We start from the raw sequence: 12903 nt of genomic DNA, 5'->3' as shown, positions 1-12903 counted from the left end.
TGGCTGGGTGCCAATGGGCCTCTGTCTCATCAGTGCATTTGCAGAATTTGCTGAGAAACAGTTAAGACAACATGCTAACTAGCATTGGTTAGGGGGTGTGCTACCTGGATTTCAGAACTTCTTGCAGTTGTGTTCTGAACTCATACATAATGTGTAAGATCAAAACCTCTAACACAGCAGTGCCTTAATATTTTTTTATGTAAGTGAAAGATATTATTTTCACCTGGAGGCTACATAGGCAAGCTAGCTGCATGGTGAGCCACTGCAGCAACATGGCTAGGCTAATTAGCATACAATTATTACATGAAAACAATTCCATTTTTAACAAGCTGTACATTACATTGATCTCTGTCTGGGACAGTGGCAGCTCTGCTAACACTAAATTTTTATAAAATTGGATCATGTAGTTCAACTTGCTAATATGTCATTTATTTGGAGTATTAGTATTTTCATGCATTATAATATTTGAAACTAAAGCATCACACTTGTAGAGTGCAAACCTCCGGCAACACTACAAATTTTCCACAAATTTTATTGTCCCATTAGGGACAAATTTCCCTAATGGGACAATAAAGTTGACCTTGAAAGTTAGAAGTGGCTTTTCATAAGTGAAAACAGAATAAAAAAATTGAGCAAAAGGGCTTTTCAATGTCAAATATCCACTAAATCAGCAACACAGATCAGATGTGGATTAAAGTTAGTTTATTCATTAAGAGTGACAGTTTGCACCTCATTGTAACAAATGAGAGTGATTCAAGCACTTTTGATTGAGATATAATGCAAAATGTACACCAAATGGGCTTTTCAATATTAAATTCAAATATCCACAAAATCCACAATCCAGATCAGATCCTGATCAAACTTTGTCAGGCGATAGTGAGTGCCAGTCTGCACCTCACTTTCAAATATGAGCATGATTGGGGCATGTTTGATTAAGATATAATGTAAAATATACATCAAATGGGGTTTCAATGTTAAACTTAAAGTCTGTAAATCTGGATCAGATCCGGATGAAACTTTGTCAGTTGATAAAGGATACCATCCTACATAACTCTCTCAAATATGAAAGAAATTTGAACTTTTGACAGAGGTATGTATTTTTGAAAATTCATTCAATGTTAAAGATGGGGATTTTTCCAATTTTCCAAGACTGTTCCTGATTTTGCCCTTTGACCTATGACCTTGAAAACTGAATCAGTTCTTGCCTGTTAGGATATGAAAAGGTTTTACATCTTGTGTGCTTCTGTTAAAATATACTACAACGTTGGCAAAAAAAAAAAAAACTTGGAATTGGAGCATACTTCTAAAAATACACCTCAGTGACAAAATTTTGAATTTGTAGTATGAAAAGTGTTTCTTTTTTTAACATTGATACTTCATGGTTTTCGCAACCAAGTGAAATTTTAATTTAACTTAACCAGATTAGTCCAACTGAGATCGAGACAAGGGAGACCTGGACATGTATAAAGTTTCCAATTCACTTAACCTGCATGCCTTTAAATGTGGAAGGAAACCAAAGCACCAAGATAAAACCCACATAAACACAGGAAGAACATGCAAACTCCACAGAAAGGCCACTGGTGGGAATCAAACCCATGACCTTGTTGCTGTGAGGCAACAGTGCTAACCACTAAGCCCCCGTGCTGGTCATGGTTTGCAGATGCAGCCATCTTGTGAAGGTTTAATGTGCAAAATGTGTCCGTGTTGGGAAATTATTTTTAAATAACTCATCAGTTTAAACTATTTTAAGCCACAGTGTTGTGACCGTTGAAAGCTGAATATTTAATACTCACTCTCTGTCGATGACGAGACACTCCACCCCGTTTTCTTCAGCGATGATATTAGCCGACCTGACATCATCACTGAAGGGTCACAAAAATAAGTGTCACATGTCGCCTTCAATCCAGTCAATGAAGCTCCAACTTCAAATGAAACTCCTCCATCATCAGCAGGGAAAAGGTCCTCCAAATCAAATGTTTTCAGAACAAGGACCACTTCACCAATTTAAGAATAAATAACTCTCCAAATATCCACAAACAATAATAATTTACATTTGAGTTGACTTAATACTGAAAACAATACATATATACTACATTCTGTTAGACTTTGGAGTCATTTTTAAACAGTTTGAGAGACATGTTTCAGTTAGAATATATTTATTTAAAATGGGATATTTTACCAACATACTCATGGACCACTAGGGATCACTCATGAACCACCAGTGGTCCACACACCACTCTTTGAGAAAGCTGTCCAAATCCAAATGACACCATGGTACTTTTTTGTTTGTTTGTAAACACTGAACACACATATCATTTCAGGTTTTCAAGTCCACTTTAAAAAAAACTAAAAAAGACTTTAAAAAGCATTTTAAAAGTTCACACATGTAGCTTTTTCTTCAGAGTGTGTGTGTGTGTGTGTGTGTGTGGGTGGGTGGGTGGTTGGTTGGGGCAGATTCATCATCTCGTGTTTGTCATTATTGTTTTGGAATTAGTTGGCTGATATTTGCATTCTTGACCTTTAATTTTAGTTTTCTGAGGTGTCTATTGGTTTCATAGCTTTGTTAAATTTGTTAGCAGGATTATTCAAAAACACAACTGACTAATTTCCATTAGACTTCGTAACCAGCACAGAATTAAAAACATTTCATGTTCAGTCAATTTTGGGTACTAATTTAGTTACCAAAAGCTAAAATTCTATTATTATCAATGAAGTTCACATCCAGTCGACCTGAGAATGTTTCAGCATTTGTTCTTGACTCAATAGGTTACCGCAGTCTCGAGAGAACCCTGCGTGATATGGTGGGATTTGACCACTTATGGGGTCCTCCACTCCCGTTGTGCTATATATACACAGCATAACTTCACATGGAAAAATGGTGTACTCTTATGGTTTCGGCTGCAATCACCGAAGCAGTCAGGGAAAGTTTTTTTGGTTTTTTTTGCGTTTCCCAGTGGAGAAGGGAAGACAAAGCGAATGGAAGACGTTGTGTCGCTAAGTGTTAGCCTGCACAGCTAACCAAAGTAACTCCGTTCTCTCCCCTGTAAAACGGCCTCAACATGTTTGTGCTCCGGGTCATAAACAAATCTCAACACAGGTCCACTTTTCCACCGCATCGTCACTTTTTCTTTGCATTTTCACTTTGTTTGCGTGTAACTTACCCAAAAACCCATTGAAAATGCAGTGGTTTTTCCCCCAGAAGTTGAGAAATTACATCATATCAGTGGTGGGCACAGCTAACAAAAAAGTTAGCTTCAATAACAGTTAATCCGCTAACTGAAAAGTTATCTTTTTTTAAAGCTAAATCGATAAGCCCCTAAAAAAATTAGCGGGAGTTACAAATAAAAGCTAAACCAATAACTTCCAGTATTGATTTCAGTACACTAGCAACTCCTGACACAACAACAAGCCAGAGCTTGTGTCAGATTAGCGTTCTCTCAGCCAAAGAGACCTTGTGACTGAGGAGGAGGAGGAATAAAGACAATTTCTCTTTACACCATATAGACTCGCCAGCATATCATGCAAGTCATCAACAGGCATACAGTTTGAACTTATTGTTAAAATTTTAATCAAACTAATTCAAGGCAAGTTATTTAAATTAACGTCACGTCTGTTGTTTTATAAAGTAAAAATATCAGCTATATGTTTTAGTTTTAAAGTAATGCACTAATTTTGAAGGTTTTAGGGTTTGGACACATGCTGCAGTGCATTATGGGTAAAGTTTTACAACAGGAGAAATGCAATGAGATGCTCTGATCAGGCTGCACTTTAACTGCTGCACACGGACAACACCATTAAGCTCCTTGTATATTGTGCCTAAAACTCTTGTGAATATATTCTCTGGGTTTATAGACATTGTTATTATGTTCGTTTTATGCCAGAAGCTCAGGGTGTGTGAACTGTGGTCGCTTCCTTTTCATGTCATTCTGGGGGAAAGTATTTTGCTCTTTAACGTCCTGCTTATTGTCCTTTACAACACTATTTGTCCGCTTTGTTCCAGAGTAATATATATATATGTCTGAAATTCGGTTTGCGTTCATGAAATTTCATGTAGATTAAACGTAGCAGACACGGATTATTTGGAATATTTGTTTTAGCAGGTTTTCAGGGTCTCTACTGCCATCTACTGGTGTTCGCCCTAATGAGATATCCCATAATCCTTTGTGCACCAGAACATTGTTGCGGTCTACAGAACAGAGAATCCACATGACAACTGTAAATGAACATTATACAACCAAAATGTACATTTTTATGCTTTTCATCACGTTAATAAGAGGCTGCAGCAACTCTCTGGCATGCAATGGATTATGGGATATATCAATAGGGCAAATACTGCCATGAACACTGCCATCTACTGGCAGCAGTAAAGATGTTAGTGGTCTAAAAATTATCAGACCTAAATTTATCGGAAGCTAATTGGTCCACTGATGGTTTTCAAAGTTATCTGAAAAGCTAATCCGATAATGAAAACATTAGCTTTGATAATTAGCGATTAGTGGAACTGTGCCCACCACTGCGTCATATGCATCATATTTTACCCCTTTAGCACCCGCCCTCAAACGAGACTGCAGTGCCCTATTATAAACTAGTTGCAGTTATATCAAACAACCACCAGATGTCAGACAAAGACTCCTCTGAGAAGAGATCTGGCCTCTGGTTCCAGTGGTGTAATGGTGACTAACAGCAGTAACCTGTCTGGTCACTGGCGACCTGGAAGCTCTGAGCTTCACGCCAACAATTCACATGTGTGCACTGACTAAGTAGAAAGAAGCACTGCTTCGTGGGAAGAATGCTGCTATCTAAAAGCTGATGTGTCCTTAAATGAAGATGTTCTCCAGCATAGACATTTTTCACATCTTCTGTTTTATCTTGGCTGAATTTTTAAAGGGTTATCTTCTTAACACCAGGAGTGTTTCTGTTTGTCCGCGCGGTGGCAACGTGAAGCCAGAGTTTGTGGTTACCTTATGAGTGCTTTCTCTCCAAAGTAATCCCCCTTCTGCAGCGTGTTGATGGTCTGTGGTAACTTATGGGACTCTGTGCTCTGTGTCACCTTCACCTGTACACCACAATCAAATATCTGTTCACACTGGGGGAGCGTTTAAATGGCATAACTCAAAGTTCTTGTTTGACACGGTGGCAACACTTATTTATCGACAACCACCTGTAGTTCACTCTCCTTTTACAGCACAAGATTTCCTGAATTACTTTGAGAAGAAAATGGAAGACATTAGGTTAAACATATCCCGGCATGCCTTAACCCAGCCACTACACCCTACTATTGAGGTGGGTGTCATTACTGAGGTATTACCTAGATGTACAGAATTTGAGAGTATCTCTCTTGGCGTGCAGATGAAACTTGTAACATCTACAAAGAGCACGACCTGCTTATTTGATCCTATACCAACAATACTGTTTAAGGACCTGTGGCCCACTCTTGGGCCGACTGTGCTGGAAATTATTAATCTTTCTTTAACTTCTGGATCTGTTCCTAAATGTTTCAAATCTGCATTGATTAAACCATAACTTAAGAAACCTAATCTTGACCCTAGTGTATTAAAAACTATCGGCCGATATCAAATCTATAATGTTCTAAAATTCTGGAAAAAGTGGTGTCACGGCAGCTCGTGGACTATCTTACTGAGAATAATCTCTTTGAGCCACTGCAGTCTGCTTTTAAAAAATATCATTCCACAGAGACAGCTCTCACTAAAGTGGTGAATGATCTTCTGCTTACAATGGATTCAGACACCACTACGGTTCTGGTGCTGTTAGATCTCAGTGCTGCATTTGATACCATGGATCATCATATTCTACTTGATAGGCTGGAAAATCATTTTGGGATCACTGGGAGTGTCCTTGCATGGTTGACATCATACTTGACCAGTCGTTCTCACTGTGTTTTGTACAGTAACACTACCTTCTTAAAAGCTCAACGAGAAAAGGGTCAAAGAGGTACAATGGCCTCAATAGATAGAAAATTGGAACAGAAAGAAGAAACAGCGAACCTTTGTTTCTGTGTCTTGACATTGATGATTCCTTTTTGAGAATATCTCCTGAAAAATGGTGTGGTAATGAGGCATTTGACAAAGGAAAAGCCACAATAGACAGCTTGAAAGTTGTGAATGATGCAGCTGAAAGGGGTGTTGCTCTGATTCAGAGTTTCAACAGCATCTTGACCAAACAGGAAGACCAGAAACAGTACCTTCTGCAGGTTGTCGAGGAACACTGCAGATGCTTTCCAAATGCAAACAAATCCACTGTGACCCACACCACTTAAGAGATTAATTGATATATTTATAACTTTATCCATGTCATTTTGATTTTGATATCATTAGTTAATCTTTTAAGGGTTTGTATAGATCAAAGTGACTCTACATTTAAGATGTCTCAGTTGTCATGTTTTGCATAATAAGCATGTATACACAAAATTATTAAATATTTGAGCAACCTCTAAATATTGTTCAATTGTATTGAAATTTTGACTGTTCAACAACTGTCTGAAAAGGAAAAAATATAGGGGATGAGACCTTTAAAATTCCAAGATTTAATTTTCACTGGCACTCTAACCCCTTGGGCACATATTGCGGTGCTTTGGGATTACCTTTCACTGCTATGCTGATGATACTCAGTTACATATGCCAATAACTGCTGGTAATCTCATCCACATAAAATCCTTAGAAGATTGTCTTGCATCAGTGAGAAGTTGGATGTCTAGAAACTTCCTACTTTTAAACTCTGATAAGACTGAAATTATGGTTCTTGGTCCAGTGAGACATCTGCATCAATTTGTCCAGTTAATGCTTAGCCTTGGCTCGTGTGTCATACATCACATTGACAAAGTGAGGACCCTCTGGGTAATTTTTGATTCTACATTGTCCTTTGACCTCCACATTAGAAATATTACGAGGACTGCTTTCTTCCACCTGCAAAATATAGTGAAGACTCGTCCCATCCTGTCTATAGCTGATGCTGAGACCCTGATTCATGCATTTATCTCTTCTAGATTGGACTACTGCAATGCTCTATTCTCTGGTTTACCGCAGTCTGGCATTAGGGGTCTCCAACTGGTTCAAAATGCTGAACCCAGCCTTTTGACACGAAGCAGAAAGTTCAACCACATTACACCCATTTTGGCGTCTCTTCGCTGGCTTCCTGTCCCAGTGAGATCAGATTTTAAGGTTCTGTGACTAATCTATAAAATTGTTCATGGACTGGCACCTCCCTACTTAGCTGACCTAATTAAACCTTACGTACCGGCCCGGGCTTTGCGTTCTCAGGGCGCAGGACTACTTTGTGTCTCTAGGGTGAATAAAAAGTCTGCGGGTCACAGAGCTTTCTCTTATCGTGCCCCTGTTCTGTGGAATGATCTCCCGTCCTCAATAAAACAGTCAGATTCTGTAGAGACTTTCAAGTCCAGACTTAAGGCGCACTTGTTTTCCCTTTCGTATGGCTAGCATACTGGCATAGTATAGTTCTAAGCTTTTTACTCTTTTAAATTAATTTTATTAGTAAACAGAGCGTGCCATGGCCGCAACTTTACCTAAATTCTGGGTCTTAGTGAAGCTTAGGGCTAGTGGCTGGCGATCACTTTAGTATTTCCTGTTTTTCTTGTTGTTTAATGCTGGCAAATTATACTGTATTTCTTGTCTTTCTGGTGCTTGATTCTGTTTTTTCTCTCTGTTTAAGGTGCAGCTCCATCCAGAGATGGGTGTGGTATTTGTGCTGGAGACCCTCCTGTCCTGGGCACCAACAGCATTTCCTGTATATTCGTTTTGTGAATTGTTCTGTAATTTATGTCTGTAGCATGGCCCAAGGAGAGGGTCACCCCTTGGTCTGCTTGAGGTTTCTTCCTCAGAGGGAGTTTTTCCCTTACCACTGTCGCCTGTCTTCTTGCTCTGGGGGTTAGTAAAGTTAGACCATACTTGTGTGAAGCACCTTGAGGCACTATTTTAACCAAACTAATTCAATAAATCCGCTATATACGGTAAATGAAAATAAATTGGATTTTTTTTTTTTTTTTAATTCAGGAACAGTATCCGGCATAAAACTTATGCCAAATCCCAATGTGGGTTTGCACTGGATCCACTGTGGCAACCCTGAACAAAACTGGGGCAGCTGAATGATTTAAAAAATTAAAAATAATTAAATAATGTGTTATTTGGACAAAACAGCACCACCAACTGCAAATCAAGTCAGTTAAGGAAAGAAAAAATACAACTTTTGAACTTTATTTGAGGTGTGCACTCTAGTTCTTACCTGTATTGCTTTTTTTTTTTTTTTTTTTTTTTGGTTGTTAAAGTACAGCTCATTGACTTTTTGTATTTCCTCCTTTGGCAACAAACTACTGTAGCCATTTTGTCTTTAAGTCAGAGGATGTTTTACTACATTTAATGTCTAATGAGTCAATTAGTCACTTGATATGTTTATATAAGTTATGTTAAGAAGGTGTTAATTTGCATAATTCATCTTAGTTCCCAAATTGGCAAGATGACAAAAATATAATCCACAGTCTGTCACATGGATTAGAATACGGTGTTATTACTATTTGATAAGACCACATATTCACATTGGACTGTTACTGTTCTCTCTCTACATTTATCTAAACATTTGACTTCAGCAATTTGTGTTTTATAACAACTGATAGTTAAAATAAAATTTGATACAAGTGAAGCTGCATCTGCTGTTCATAAAGTCACCAATAAAACTTTTAGTTCTCAGGAACACTGATTTGGGTTTAAATGAGATTCTTATGCACTTCTATAAATGATTTTTCCATCCAGTGCTGACGTCAGCATTTCTGGGACATTCACAACTTAAATGTTGTGGGAAAACGACACACAAATGTTTTTCACATCAATATCTGACTTCTACGAGCGTGTTAAATGTTTAGATTTTCCTCCACATGAATATTTCACAGCCATGTGACAGAAGAAACCATAAAATGTAGATTTAGCAGGCTAACATATCACGTTTGCATGGAGACCGTTTGAAGTAAATTCATCCCAAAGACAGATTTTGATTTATATGAATAACGATAAAATCTGTAACATCGTCTCTCATTCGCTGCAGTGTGGTCAAGCGGCAGCACGTACCATTATCCTTCAGTCTTGGGTCAGGACGTGAAAATGTGAGACTTAATATCCACTGTGACGTCTCATCAGAGACATTTCCAAACATCATGAAGACAGACCACAGAGTAAATCAGATGCGCACCAGAAAACAAAAATAACCCTTTTTCTTCTCTTGAGTTTATTGACGGTCTGCAAACCAACACTGTGCATTATCACCACCTACTATTTGCATTAATTCATTCATTTGCATTAATGGATTCTGAAGTATGCCATCAAAAATAACCCAGAAACGTTCTCCACATAAGTTAAAAACCCAGTGTTGCTGACTGAACGGTCCCCTAAAAATCTGTCCCCCCTGCCTTCACTGTGCATGTGTCGGACAGCCAGACGGACAGACGAACTGACGGAAAGACGGACGGACAACCTGTATGCTATATGCCCCGCCTTGTGGTGCAAGTGCCACGCGGGGCATAAAAACTTGTTTTCACTCATGAAAATTCAGTAAGGTATATCTTATATATCAATCAATCAATTTTTTTATATAGCGCCAAATCACAACAAACAGTTGCCCCAAGGCACTTTATATTGTAAGGCAAGGCCATACAATAATTATGTAAAACCCCAATGGTCAAAATGACCCCCCGTGAGCAAGCACCCGGCCACAGTGGAAAAGAAAACCCCCCCCCTAACAGGAAGAAACCTCCAGCAGAACCAGGCTCAGGGAGGGGCAGTCCCCTGCCGGGACTGGTTGGGGCTGAGGGAGAGAACCAGGAAAAAGACATGCTGTGGAGGGGAGCAGAGATCGATCACTAATGATTAAATGCAGAGTGGTGCATACAGAGCAAAAAGAGAAAGAAACAGTGCATATATTATATTCCAATTCTAAGGTGGAACTATGCCAGTATATAAAGGTATATCTAAATATCTAAAAAGGAAGAGTAAAAATAGAAGAGTGGAAAAGAGTAGAGTAGAGCCACTTCCGTGCCTGCTCTTGAGAACCAGGGATGGTAGGTTAGTAAGCCATTAGCCATTTATTGTCAAACAACTGTGTTTACTCTTTTTAAATCATAATGACAACAGAAAGTAACCAAATGACCCTGATCAAAAGTTTACATCCCCCAGTTCTTAATACGGTGTATTGCTTCCTTTAACATCAAGGGGAGGTGATGGTCTCATGGTTAAGCATTGTGCTTGAGACCAGAGGTTCCTCAGTTCAAATCTGACCAGAAAATCACTAAGGGCCCTTGGGCAAGATCCTCAATCCCCTAGTTGCTTGGCAGTGTGTAGTGAGGGCCTTGTATGGCAGCAGCCTCACATAGGGCTGAATGTGAGGCATTACTGTAAAGCACTTTGAGCATCTGATGCAGATGGAAAAGCGCTATATAAATGCAGTCCATTTACCATTTAATGACAGCTTGGATTCTTTTGCTCTTTATGTTCTGTGATGGTTAAACTGCCCATTTAACCAATTCCTGGGCTGTCTTGCACATTTGAGAACTTCTCTGAAAAATGACCAACAAATTCTGCCAGGGTATGTAAACTTTTGAGCACAGGTGTATGCGAGGATGCTGTTCGTGGACTACAGCTCAGGGTTTAACACCATCACACCAGACATTCTCATCACCAAACTGCTGAAATTACAGCTCCCCCTCCCCACCTGTAATTGGATTCAAACCCACCACTCCTCCACATCCACACTCTGCACTGGTTCTGAGCCCTCTACTGTACGCCCTGTACACCTACGACTGCTCTCCAACCCACCCAACCAACTGCATTATAATATATGATGATACCACAATGGTTGGTCTCATGTGAGACAGGAACGAGACAGTGTACAGGGCCGCGGTGGAGGAAGTGTCGCTCGGGTGCTCAGAGAACAACCTGACCCTGGAACGTTCATAAGACAAGAGAACTCATCCTGGACTTCAGGAAGAACAGACAAGACCGGGTGGGAATTGATCCCATGACATCCCTGCTGTGAGGCAACAGTGCTAACCACTAAGCCACCGTACTGCCCCCGTACAATGACAGTAAAGACTCTTCTATTCTCTGGAGGTGAAACATCCCAGTTGTGACATCAGACCATTAACGAGTGGGGTGTGTTTTAGCTACGTGTCGTCTTTGACCTCAGTGACCTTCGTTTCCATTCTTTTTTCTGGTGACAGACGGTGTCGGAGTCTGTTTTCTCCGCGGACAGCAGATATGGGGAGGCGGCGACAGAGACGTTTCCTGTATTAGCCACCGCCTTCCCAAATGCGGGCATCTCTCTCTCGCTCTCTCTGCTTTGGTTAGCTTAGTGCTGGTGTATCGCTGCCTCACATCAGCTCATAACGGCACTCTGAAAGTCCCTGTGGACCACTGCCGTCCTTCTGTAGATCCCATCGCTCTCTGGTGTTGGGTTTCCGAGTTACCTGAAACCATCCATCACCGTCTGAACAATGAAGCGTTTTGTTTGGGAAGCATCCCTCTCACTATTTAACGATCCAGCATGAGTGACGTGTTTGGACCAAATGGACAAATCTGTTTTCAAAAGTGTCGTACTACTGAACCAGGTTTTGAGATGTGATTCAGGGAGAGAGTTTTTTAGAATGATACTTTTCAGCAGAGAGAAAATCTAAAATCTCTCAGTTGTGTTCTAAGTGGGGATCTGGATGGGGGTGAAGGTCTGAAGACTTTTGATTGTATTTGCTTGATCTTTGTTTGATGATTGGATTTAGAACTTGGCAGGGTACAGAGAGTGTACGTACTGGTGTTCGACGCATTACCTTTCCATGTGCGATGATGTAGAAGGTGCTGCCCTCCTCACCCTCGCGGATGATGTGTTCTCCTTTGTCATAGTATTCCTATGGGGGGGGAGAACAATCAGAACTGTAGCAGTGCATTGATTTAAGCATTGACCGGGTCGGCCTGATTCCTGGTAGCCCATCCCCTGCGGGAAGAGAGCCGGAGTGCATCCATCAATGATGCTCCATCATTCAGGATCTGATTTTCGGCCCTGAAACCTTAAACACAGTTCAAGCGTGTCATCTGCTGAGGTCACTTTGGCGTGACTCGTGAACTCTCAATTTCAAACCTTTTTCAAATGATAACGCTAAAGATTCACAACTGACACCGTCCTATTGTTGAATTCTTAAACATTTGCATTTTACTGACGTTTACTTCATCAATCTGCAAACTGTTGGCTTAATCATTTGTTTTTCTAATAAAGTAAAAAAAAAAAAAAAAAAAAAATGCCCAAACAAAATTAAAGGGACACTCCTTAATAATTATCCATATGCCACACATCGCCCACTACTGTTTGTTTTGAAAAACTACATGTCCCAAATCGATGTTTAAAACAAATCATGACATTTTAAAACTGTAACTTGTCAATGTTTGCAACTTTAACATAAATAATCAAGAGTTAACGCTTGAACTTTTATCATTTATGTTAATGTAACAAACAAAATCAGTAAACAGCCTATAAGTGTATGCCATCTTCTGCGTGACTTCATTATGAAGTCATTCATACCAATCAATCACAAATACTTTGCTGATGATTACGGTATATGTTTAAGAAGATCATCCAGCTAGGCTTCTTGGTTGTTGAGATATTAAAAAAAGGTATTTTTTGGGCCATGATTTCCTTGACCTTTGTCCAAACTACTCCAAAATGTAATCACCTCTAGGTCTCTACGCAAGTAATATTCTCACTAAGTATGAAGGAAATTCGCTCTGCCATTTTTGAGTTGTACTGTCCACACACACAAGAAAACAATACGCTGCTGTCAGCACTTCTGCAGTCCATGAAAAAACAAAAAGGTCAGACTCAGTGAGTAGATGGCAGTTGTCA

At 39.7% G+C, this 12903-nt stretch overlaps 1 protein-coding gene across 2 annotated transcripts in view; it reads right to left on the bottom strand.

Moving 5' to 3' along the window:
- The window catches only part of prkg2 (protein kinase cGMP-dependent 2), a 59831-nt gene that overhangs the window by 29062 nt on the left and 17866 nt on the right, over window positions 1-12903 (bottom strand). For both annotated transcript variants that reach the window (XM_034171189.1, XM_034171190.1), the window contains exons 7-9: window positions 11837-11914; window positions 4962-5056; window positions 1794-1862 (exon numbers count right to left, since the gene is read on the bottom strand). In XM_034171189.1, coding sequence (XP_034027080.1) covers window positions 1794-1862; window positions 4962-5056; window positions 11837-11914 — 242 coding nt within the window. The remainder of the gene's footprint in view (window positions 1-1793; window positions 1863-4961; window positions 5057-11836; window positions 11915-12903) is intronic.

This window comes from Thalassophryne amazonica, chromosome 5 (assembly GCF_902500255.1).
Source record: "Thalassophryne amazonica chromosome 5, fThaAma1.1, whole genome shotgun sequence".
Taxonomy (NCBI): Eukaryota; Metazoa; Chordata; class Actinopteri; order Batrachoidiformes; family Batrachoididae; genus Thalassophryne; species Thalassophryne amazonica.
The sequence above is the reverse complement of the archived record's forward strand: the minus strand, read 5'-3'. Positions and strand labels throughout refer to the sequence as shown.